Consider the following 11,821-nt stretch of genomic DNA (forward strand, 5'->3'; position numbering starts at 1 on the left):
ATGAATAATGCCGTAGAAGTCCACCGAAGCGAGTTACCGTCGGAGAATCCAAACGCCATCCTGAACGCCACCAACAAGAATGTTCCACCAGAAACCATGATTCTGCTGAGCCTGGGTCCAAAGTTCGCCCTCCCCTACAACAACGTTTCCGAAATCCCCGTTTTCCACCTAATTGCCGATGTGGAAAACATCCTAGCGACTCAAACAGACCGATCGTTGCGAGAGCAGGCAAGGTGTCAAATCGTCAACAAAATGCAGAATTACTACAACCGAGCGGAGCGCACTACTGGCACCAGCCTCACCCCGCTAGAGAGATTCTGCCAAGCAGCGACAAACACCACCAAGAAATTCATCAAAACAAACCCTGATATCCTCATCACGGAAGCAGACAAGGGTAATCGCACTGTTATCATGAGCCTCGCCGACTACGACGACAAGATGACCCAGCTGATCGACAACACAACGACGTACGAGAAGCTAAACGCAGATCCAACAAACCGATACGAACGGATGAACAACAACATCGTCAAACGACTACACGCGCTCCAGCTGATTAGCGACAGGGAAAAGTACCATCTCACCAGCTACAACGCCGTGTGCCCCCGAATTTACGGTCAGCCGAAGGCACACAAGCCGAATCTGCCTCTCAGACCAGTCGTACCGAACACGACTGCACCTACGATCAACCTGTGTAAGTACATGGCGGATATCTTGCAACGCTCGTTCCAAAGCCAATACAACGCTGTGGATTCGAAGAGCTTTTGCGTGTATGCCAATAACTTGCGCATACCGTCAAACCACATACTGGTGTCGTTTGACGCGGTATCGTTGTTTACCAACGTCACGAAAGATGTGGTAGTACATGACATCATCATGATGTGGGACGAAATCGGGAAGAACACAGAAATCAACCTAGATTTCTTCCTCGAAATTGTCGGTTTCTGTTTTGATGCCAGTTTCTTCTGCTTTCGTGGAAAATACTACCACCAAATTTCGGGGACCGCAATGGGCAGCCCGCTTTCACCCATTCTGGCGGATATCGTGATGGACAACTTGATCTCCAGAGCTATCAATCTCGCCGGAATTCCTCCGGAATACATCCGAAAATATGTAGATGACCTCTTTTTGGTCATACACAAAGATCAGGTTGATCGAGTTTTGGCTTTGTTCAATGCCCAAAATGAGCAAATAAAATTCACCTTCGAAACCGAAGAAAACCGTAAGCTTCCGTTCCTAGACCTTCTCGTGATCAGACAGGAAGATGGGACCGTGAAAACGGACTGGTATGCCAAACCGATTGCGTCAGGGCGCATTCTCAACTACTTCTCGTTTCACTCCGCCGATCAAAAATTGTCAGTCGTCAACAATTTCATTGATCGAGTCCGGTCTCTGAGCACAATCAGGTCCCGAGAAGAGCAAGACGAGCTGATACGCAGCCACCTGCAAAAGAACGACTACCCCCGTGGACTGATCAACAGAATGCTGCGCCAAACACCGATCACGAACCGAAACGAAAAACCAACAACATACAGGTCGATACCATACATCCATGCGCTAACACCCTCTCTCAAGAAAATATTGAAGAGCAACAACACAGCTATGGGCATCTCGTACAGCAACCAAAATACAGTAGGACACCTATATAAAACAGCCAAGGACCCCGTGCCACATTTGAACAAAAGCAACGTAATCTACAAAATTGACTGTCGAGACTGCCACCGAAACTATATCGGCATGACAACAAACAAGCTACAAGCCCGTATGTATGGACACCAATCTCACATCAATACCCTAGAGAGATTGCTACAAGAAGGAAATAGCTACACGGACCCACCAATACAACAGCTAAAAGAGAAGACAGCACTAATGGAACACTGCATTACCAACCAACACCGTTTCAACGTGAACAATCCATCCATCATCGACATCACCTACAAACGACAAGCTTTGCAAGTGTTGGAGATGTGCCACATCGCTACTACGCCCAACACCGTCAACCGTCGGACAGACACCGACCATCTCAGCTGTGCGTACGCAAACCTCCTCGAAACTATTAGACGAAGCAGAGAGGAGAGAATTTCGTCGTCAAATCGTTTCCGTAGTACACAAACCAACGATAACAACATCCCCACACAACCAACACTAGTCAACCCAACCACCCAACAACCTCCCATACGTCACAACCCACAGTAATCTCCCTTTCTTCGACGGTGAAACATCCGAAAAAGGTTCAAAGCATAACAAAATTCCGGACAGTGTGTAAAATCCCCATTAATTAACTTTCCCGTTAACCTAGCAGGGGTACAAAAATTGTTAAGTAGGTTTTTACCAATTCTTAATTTGTTGCATCCCCACAATTTTCTACAATTTAAAATGTTCATCCTCAGTGAGGCTATTTCACCAAAACCCGACATACATCCGTGTAAAAACGGCACTTTACAAGTTGTTTAACTTCGAGTAAGTAGAAGTAAGAAATGTGTAATTACCAAGATTAAAACAGTCAATAAACCACAGGCCCTGAAGAAGATCCAAACCCGAGGATCGAAACGTCGGCGATGAATTAAAATAATCAACGCTTATTTCTGTGACTGCAAGCCGAAACCATTGAAAATAACTGACTCAATCTGTCGAGTCCACGAGAATTGCTGGTATTATAAGGCAACAACTGAAGTGGCAGTTTCAAGCTGTCAGATCCGGTAATTGTAAAAATGTAACAAATCTTATCTGCCCTGTTCAGAAAACATTGTAATAATATTGATTACAGCAAATGCATAAATCAAAAACGCTGTGCTCTACGCTGTTGTTAATTGCTGAGTAACGTGGCAATGCTAAACCGGCTAAACCAAATGATAACGGGGATAAATTATCAAAAACGCATGATATCGTGGAACGTGCGGTACAACAATGGGAATAACTTAAGGCTGGAATACTAATAAAAAAATAAGAGTTCCGCATCTTTGATATCTGTAGCAGCCAAGACTAGAACGATATAGCTGTCACTACTGAACTTGGCCAAATATCAACGGTGTAAGACGTTCTTGTAGACCACTATTAAACATCGAAGCCCAACATGAAAGAAAAGAAGATGTGGTAGTTTCGATGCCATCGAGTAGGCGGTGTGGTTGTGATGGATCATATTACACAAGCTGTCAACAAGAATGGATGTGAAAACTCCACAGTTGGTATTGTTTGTTACACTTCCACAATACCATTTGAGCCGAGGGTGATTTGGTAAACAAAAAAAAAATGCAAATCACTTCGTGCTTTTACATTTTTTCATCGGGGTAGTGGATAGTGTAACCGGTTGGTTCCAATTTTTAGATTTTCTTGTGTATGAGTGTTAGTCTTTGAGAAAATTCACGTTTTTAAATAACAAAAATACAGTAGGACGCACCCTAGCGAGAAACTTTACCGCTGTAAATAAACCGCTGCTCTCAAAAGGGTGTTAAGATGGCTGGCGCTAAGAGGGAATAGGCAATGAGATGAGTGCCAATGGGGCGCGGCCATCTTCCGATTAAGAAGATTGGTCAGAAATTATCAAGGCGTCCGTGTGTTCAGACCGATAATAGTGCAGTGTCATAAGTGATATCACCCCCCCCCCCCCTTGAATAGGGGCAGGACAAAGGAGCTGCCTCCGTTCAGGACCTCGTATCCGTTGTTAAGAACGGTCACACACGGCGGCTCGGAAGCCAAGATGGCTTCCGAGCCTAATCGCAAAAGAACCGCCATCGTCCCATTCAGGACGATTCCCTCAGGCCGTTGGCCTTAATCGCCAAGGAGGGACCCTTCTCGGCACGGTCGTTCCGGTCTCGTCCTGGGCCGTGCCGATACCGCCAAAGAAGGAAGACGCCTGCCACCCGAACACCGCCCAGCAATGCCCGCTGGTCCCGTCGGCCAAGTACCGGGTCGAAAATCCGCCATCGTTCGCCATTCCGGCGAGAGTTCCGGCCGCACAGTAGGATCCAAGACACTGTGCCGGCCATCGCACCCACAACCACCCAAGGCAGCGGTATGTACCAGTACGAATTAGATTAGGCCACACTTAACAAATTTACACTTTATAATCCAGAACAACACCCACACGACACTCTAGGAACCAATAAATTGTTTAGAAATGTGAAATTTCCTGTTTTTCATACTTTGGTCCGCGAAGCCCCTCCGATTACCGAGTAGCATGCCGGCCCTGAGACCCAGCTCGAGGGGTCTCATGCTACTGAGCTTGAAACCGGGAGTAATTGGGAGCCACTGTGGCTGCGGAGCAGCCCCATAAGTCTCCGTAGTTACAAGGGTAAAGGGAACTTAGGAATCATGGGGGTCCTTGAGAAATGATACCTTTGGGGAATCTAATCAACAAGTTGGACATTTTAGGAGAAATTGGAGATTCTTATGGAAAATTGGGGATTTTTAGGAGATATTGGGGAGGGTAAAGGGAACTTAGGAATCATGGGGGTCCTTGAGAAATGATACCTTTGGAGAATCTTATCAACAAGTTGGACATTTAAGGAGAAGTTGGGGATTCTTAACACTCCCACTGCCATGCCTCCCAAACAGTGGGAACGGTAATTTCAACTTGATGTAACTCAGCCGTTTTTCATCCGATTTGCTAAATTTTTGAAGCTATGAATTTTCCCAGCCTTTTTAGATGAATATAAAATTTTCAAACTGTGGATTTGACCAAAGTTCTATTTTTGAGTACTCAAAAACTCGGAGCAAGTACCTTAAAAATGCTGTTTTTCTGGAGCCATTCCGAATGTAAATTAGTTTCCACGCATATTTTAATGTTGAATTGCCCATATTAATAAAGCAAAATTATTGCAAAGAAATATATGGAGATACTCAATATTTAAGACTATAAAATCTTCACAAAATTACGTATAATACAGAAAATTTGTATATTCGATTTGAACTTTGTAATCATCGCGACAACCCCTGTGTTTTATTGCTTGAAACCAATCACGTGCACACGAGAAATCTTTTTCCAATCGATTGTGACAAGTGTAAATCCCAGAAACTACAAAACTTTCATAAAATCACGTATAATACAGGAAATTTGTATTTTCAGTTTGAACTTTACGTCCATCGCGACAATCCCCATGTTATATTGGTTGAAAATAATCACGTGTACATAAGAATACATTTACAGATAAATGGGGACAAGTGTAAATTATAAAAACTACAAAATCTTCACAAAATAACGTACAATACAGAAAATTTGTATATTCGATTTGAACTTCACATTCATCACGACAACCCCTGTGTTTTATTGCTTGAAAACAATCACGTGTTCATGAGAAAACTTTATCCTAACGATTGTGAAAAGTGTGTATCTTAGGAGCTACAATATTTTCACAAAATCGCGTATAAAACAGGAAATTTGTAATTTCAGTTTGAACTTCACGTTTATCACGACAACCCTTGTGTTTATTGCTTGAAAACAATCACGTGTACATAGGAATACTTTTCAACGCGAAAGTGAGAAGAGTGAAACGTAAAAAATACAAAATCTTCACAAAATTACGTATAATACAGAAAATAAGTATATCCGGTTTGAACTTCACATTTGTCGTATCAACCCCTGTGTTTTATTGTTTGAGAACAATAGCATGTGCATAAGAGTACTTTTTCAAAACGAATGTGAAATGTGTAAATCTTAGGAACTAAGAGAAAAAAAAAACACACAAAATTACGTGAAATACTGGAAATTTGTATTTTCAGTTTTACACTTCACGTCCGTTGCAACAATCCGTGTCTTTCATTGCTTCAAAACAATCACATACATACATAAGAATACATTTCCACAGCGATAGGAAGAAGTATGAATCATAAAAACTGCACAGTTTTCACAATTTTACGTATAATACAAGAAATTTGTATTTGCGGTTCGAACACAGCATTCATCGCGATAATCACTGTGTTTATTTTTTTTGAAAACAATCACAAGAACATGAGAACAACATTCCCAAACAATTGAAAGAGTGTTAATTCCTATAAACTACAAAACATTCACAAAGTTGCGAATAATGGAGGGAATTTGTTTTCCCAGTATAAACTTCACATTCATCGTAACAACCCCTAGGGTTTATTGTTTGAAGACGATCAAGTGTACATGAGAATATTTTCCAGAATAATTTTGAGAAGTTTGTAAACTTTGAATGTATAATCTTTACGATATTACGTACAGTGGCGGTTCCCTAACCTCAAATTCACCTGTTCAACATGTATACATTTTTGAATTTCATGAACATTAGTAGAACATTACATAAATAACTGTTTTCATACACTTACATTTTGATTTTAATCGCAAATTCTTTAAATTTAACGAGATACCATTGAGTACGTATAATGCAAGATAAATGTATTTTAAGTTCAAGCTCAGCATTGATCGTGACAACCTTATTGCTATTTTGCTTAAAAACTATCAAGTACATAAGAATATATTCTCAGAATGATTGTGAGAAGGTGGAACTATTAGAACTACAATATCTTTACAAAATTTCGTGAAATACAGATTTTTTTTTTTTTCATTTTTGGTGAAAACACAACGTTCGTAGCGGCATCCTCTTTGTATAATTATTTTGAAATAACCTTCAGTTGAATTGTTCCGAGTACATCCTTACTGGAATCTCTCTAAATGTGGTATTATATACCCATATACTGCATGCACTCATGTCAGAGCATAATCCTACAGAAATGTCAATGAACGTAATTCCAGAAGGATCCTTAGAAGAATTTAAAAAATCCTAGAGTTTATATAAAAAGAAATGTTTGGAAGAATTTGAGAAGAATTTCCTGGAGGAATTCCTGGTGTATTTTCAAAAGAAATTTCGGGATGAATTCATGGGAGAATTCCGAAAGAATCTTCCCTGGGTGAATTCCTGAAGGATTTCCTGAAGAAATGTATGAAAGCACTTTTAGCATGTAAGTATCTAGATGTTTATAGTACGTCACTGTGACTTCTGCATAATCCAAAACCTGCCCTGCCGTGACTCTATTGTGGCATGTGTGTTGCTTGGAAGATTCCCTGGAGGACTAATAGTCTCGCTTATTGTAAGAATTACTAATGGAATCGCCGAGTAAACTTCTGAAGAAACTGCTGGAGAGATTACTGAAAGAATCCTGGGATAATTTCCTGGTTCTTGTATGCATCTTTATTAAATTATCTTCCAATACTATACGCTGCATTAATTCCTCCAGAAATTGTTGAAATAATAAAAAAAATATCAGGTAATCCTGGAGAAACTCTTGCGTACATTCCTGGAAAAGATGATTGATGGAACTTCTTACTACATTTGTGAAAAGAACCTGAGAGAAAATTCTAAAGATATCACTTGTAGAATTCCTGGAGCAATCCCTGGAAGAATTTCACGAGCAACCCCTGGAAGACTTCCACGAAAAATCCCGTAGAAATTTCCGAAGGAATCCCTGGAGTATTATCTAAAAGTATACCAAGAGGAATTATTGGATAAACTCTGGGAGGAGTCCTTCCAGAAGTTTGTGAAGAAATCTCTTGAGGAACTCCTAGAAGAAATCCTAGATAAATTTCATGAGGGTTCCTTGGAGTAATTTCTTAAAAAAAATCTGGGAGGGATCCCTAGAAAAGTTTTTGAAGAAATCTCTGAAGGAACCTCTGAAGAAATTCTTGGAGTAATCCGTGCAAGAATTCCTGGAGAAATCTCTGAAGCAATTCCTGAATAAAATCTCTAGAGAGAATCCTGAAGGAATGCATGGAGCAACTTTTAAATGCATTCCTGGCGTAGCCCCCTGAGAAATTCTTGGATAAGACCCAGAAGCAATTCCTGGATAAATATCTGATGGAACTCTTGGAGCAACTCCTGGTGAAATATCCAGAGTAATTCTGGAAGGAATTTCTGGAGAAATTTCTAGAAAAATCCTTTGAGAAATTTCAGAAGGATTTCCTGGAGGAATCCTTAGAGGAATTTCTGGAGGATTTCATGGATGAATCTTAGAAGGATTTCCTGGAGGAATTTTCGAAGAATTTCCTGGAAGAATCTCTGGAAAAATATGAAGTCTGCAAGATTTCCAGGAGCATTTCCTGGAAGAATTCCTAAAGAAATTCCTGGAGTTATTCCCGGAGGAGTTCCTGGAGAAATTCCTTGATAAAATCCTGAAGGAATGCCTGGAGGAATTCCTAGAAGTATTCCTGTGAGAAGTGTTGGAGGAATCCTTAAAGGAATGCCTGGATGAATCTCTAGAGAAATTCTTGAAAGAATTACTGGTTGAATTTTTGAAGATATCTCTATAGGAAATCTGGGAAATTTCTTTTCCTGCAAAAATCGCTTTTGAAATTCCTGAAGGATTTTCTAGAGGAATTTCTGAAGGGATTCCAGGAGAAATTTTCGAAGGAACTACTGAACTAATGCCTAGGGGAATCCTTAGAGAAATTTGTGAGAAATCCCAGGAGGAATTTCTGAAGCAACTTCTAGAGGAATTTCTAGAGGAATTCCTGAAAGTATCACTGGAAAAAATCCTGAAGGATTTCTGAAGAAATCCCTAGAAGATTCTTAGAGGGATTTCTGGACGATTTTCTGGAGGAATCTTCGAAGGATTTTCTGGAGGAATTCTTGAGAAGCGGCCTGGATAAATTTATGGAGAAATCCCAGGAGGAATCATTGAAACAATCTTTGGAGTAATTCCTGGAGAAATGCCTGAAGGAATTCGTAAAAAAAATCCTTAAGGTATTCCTGGAGAATTTCCAGCAAGAATTTTTGGAGAAATTCCTAAAGGATTTTCTGGGGAAATTCCTGGAGAAATTGCTGACATAATTTCTGAAGAATGTCCAGGAGCAATTTTTGTATCAACTCCTGATGAAAATTATTGGGCATTTCCTGGAGATTTTCCTGCAGGAGTTCCTGGAGCAATTCCTGGACTAAATCCTAGCGGAATTCCTGGAGATATTTCTGTGAGAATTTCTGGAGGAATACCTGGAAGATTATCCGGAGGAATCTCTAGAGGAATCATTGAAACATTTTTTGGATGAATTTCCGGAGGAATCTCTAGAGGAACTCTGGGAGATTTTTTTGTAAAAATTTGTAAAAATCTTGAAAAGTTCCTGGAGGAATTTCTAGAGGAATTTCTGGAGGAATTCATGAAGGAATCCTCAAGAGAATTTTTGAAAAATCCCTGAAGGAATCCTTGGAGAAATTCGTGCAGAAATCCCCGAAGAAGTTTCTGGATGAATTCTCTTTGCAGAATTCCTGAAGGAATCGCTGCAGCAATAGCTGGAGGAAAATCTGGAAGAATTCCTGAAGGAATCCCTGGAAAAATTTCAAAGGGTCTTCCTAGAGATAATCCTGGAAGAATTTTTGAAGGAATCCCTGAAGGATTTCCTGGAGAAATTCTTGGATGAATTTATGACAGAATTTATGGAGGAATTTCTAGATCAATTCCTGGTGAATTTTCTGGAGGAATCCCTACAGAAATTTCTAAGGTCATTTATAAGAGACCCTACAGAAATTCCTGGATGAAATCCTATCCTTGAGGAATGCCTGCATGAACTCCTGGAGGAATATCTGGAGGGATTCCTGAAGGAATCGCTGAAAAGAATCCTGGAAAATTTTCTTCATGAATCCAAGTTGGAATCCCTGGAAAATCACTGAATAAATTCCTGGAAGAATGCCGAAGAGAATTCGTAGTGGAATTCTTGGAAAAACTCTTGAATAAATTCCTGGAGAAATCTTTGGAGGAATTCCTGTAGGAGTATCTGGAAAAACCCTTAGAGGAATCCCTTGAAGAATTCCTGGAAGAAATCCTGTAGGAATTCCTAGGGAAATTCCTGATGGAATTCTTGGAGGAATCCCTATAGCAGTTCCTGAAGAAAACCCTAGAGGAATTCCTGAAGAATCCCAAGAAATTCCCAAGGGAATCCCTGAACAGTTCCTGAAGGAAGTACTGAACTTATACCTGGAGGAGTTCCTTAAAGAATACAAGGAGAAATTCCTGAAGGAATCCTAAGAAGAGTTACTGCGGGAATTTTTAAAATAAGTTGTTCCAGAAAGAATCACAAAAGGAATTCCCGAGTGAAGCCTTGGAAAAAACCTGGCGAAGTTTCTGGAGGATGTTCTAGATGAAAGCGTGTAAGGATTCCCGGAGGAATCTCTGGAGAAATCTCTAGAAGAATTCCTGGAAGCAGTTCTGAAGGAATTCCTGGAGGAATATGATAAAAAATTAGAGGCATTTCAGAAGGATTTCTTGGAGGAGTTTTTAGAGGAATCCCTGCAACAATCCCCAGAGAAATCACTGGAAGAATTCTTAGAGGTAATCCCATGATAAGTTCCTGAAAAAATCACAGATGGAATTCTTGGAGAAATCCTGTAGTAATTCTAGAAAGAGTGGATGAACTTTTGGAGGAATCCCTGTAGCAGTTCCTGAAGGAATCCCTGCAGGCTTTCCTGTAGAAACCCCAAGAGGCATTCCTAAGGGAATCCATAAAAAGTTCCTGAAGAAAGTACTGGATTAATTCCTGGAGAAATTCCTTAAAGAATTCCAAGAGGAAGTGCTAAAGAAATTCTTAAAAGAGTTCCTGGGGAATTCTTGGAGGAATTTTTAAAATAATTCCTGGAGTTGTTCCTGAAATAAACACAGAAGAAATAATCTCAGGATGAATTCCTGAAGAAATCTAATGAGGAATCTCATAAGCAATCCCATGAGAAATTATTTTTTTATCTGTATTAACGTGATTTTTAGCCCTTGGCTAGTTCATCTCGAGACCCACGCATTACTTTCCTTCCGAAGAAAGAACTCACATTTTGTGTGTTTTGTCGGGAGTGGGATTTGATCCCAGGTCCTCGGAGTGAAATGCCTGTGCTTTAACTATCACACCAGGTCCGAGGAAATACTTAGGAAATCCCAGGAAAGTTTTCTCAACAATTCTTGAAAAAATTTCTGTAGGAATGCCTAGAAAAAAATGTAGGAATCCATGTTTCCAGTGATCTGTAAATTTATTCTTATGTAGACGTGATTGCTTTGAAACAATATAACACAACGATTGTCACGATGAATGTAAAGTTCGATCCGAATACACAACATTTCTCTATTATAGGTAATTTTGTGAAGATTTTGTAGTTTTGATGATTCACCCTTCTCACAAATGCATTGAAAAAGTTTTCCTATGTGTACGTGATTGTGTTCAAGCAATAAAATACAAGGATTGTCGCGGTGAACGTAAAGTTCGAACTGAAAATACGAATTCTCTGTATTATACGTGATTTTGTAAAAAATTTATAGTTACTAAAACACACACCTTTCACAATAAATTGGAAAAAGTTTTCTAATGTACACGTGATTGTTTTCAAGCAATAAACACAAGGGTTGTCGCAATGGGCGTGAAGTTCAAACTGAAAATACAAATTTCCTGTAATATACGTGATTTTGTGAAAATGTTGTAGTTCCTAAGATACACACTTTTCACAATCGTTCGGAAAAAGTTTTCTCTTGTACACGTGATTGTTTTTAAGCAATACAACACAGGGGTTGTCACGATGAATGTAAAGTTCAAACCGAATATACAAATTTTCTGTATTATACGTAATTTTGTAAATATTTTGTAATTTTTATGATTTACACTTTTCCCCATTTATCTGTACACGTGATTATTTTCAAGCAATATAACACAGGGATTGTCGCGATGGACGTGAAGTTCAAACTGAAAATACAAATATGTGATTTTGTGAAAATGTTGTAGTTCCTAAAATACACACTTGTTACAATCGTTCTGAACAAGTTTTCTCATGTACACGTGAATGTTTTCAAGCAATATAACATGGGGATTGTCGCGATTAACGTAAAGTTCAATCTGAAAATA

General features: G+C 39.7%; 1 protein-coding gene across 1 annotated transcript; it reads left to right on the forward strand.

Annotated features, from left to right (window-relative positions):
- Window positions 1-2,193, forward strand: LOC134289854 (uncharacterized). The gene has a single exon (XM_062856499.1). The coding sequence runs from the start codon at window positions 1-3 to the stop codon at window positions 2,191-2,193; it is 2,193 nt and encodes a 730-aa protein (XP_062712483.1).
- Window positions 2,194-11,821: the final 9,628 nt, after the last annotated feature.

The sequence above is a fragment of the Aedes albopictus genome, chromosome 1, assembly GCF_035046485.1.
Source record: "Aedes albopictus strain Foshan chromosome 1, AalbF5, whole genome shotgun sequence".
Classification (NCBI taxonomy): Eukaryota; Metazoa; Arthropoda; class Insecta; order Diptera; family Culicidae; genus Aedes; species Aedes albopictus.

Bases quoted from the DNA above. Each gene is read 5' to 3' on its own strand.
- LOC134289854 (XM_062856499.1), top strand. From the start codon at position 1: ATGAATAATGCCGTAGAAGTCCACCGAAGCGAGTTACCGTCGGAGAAT.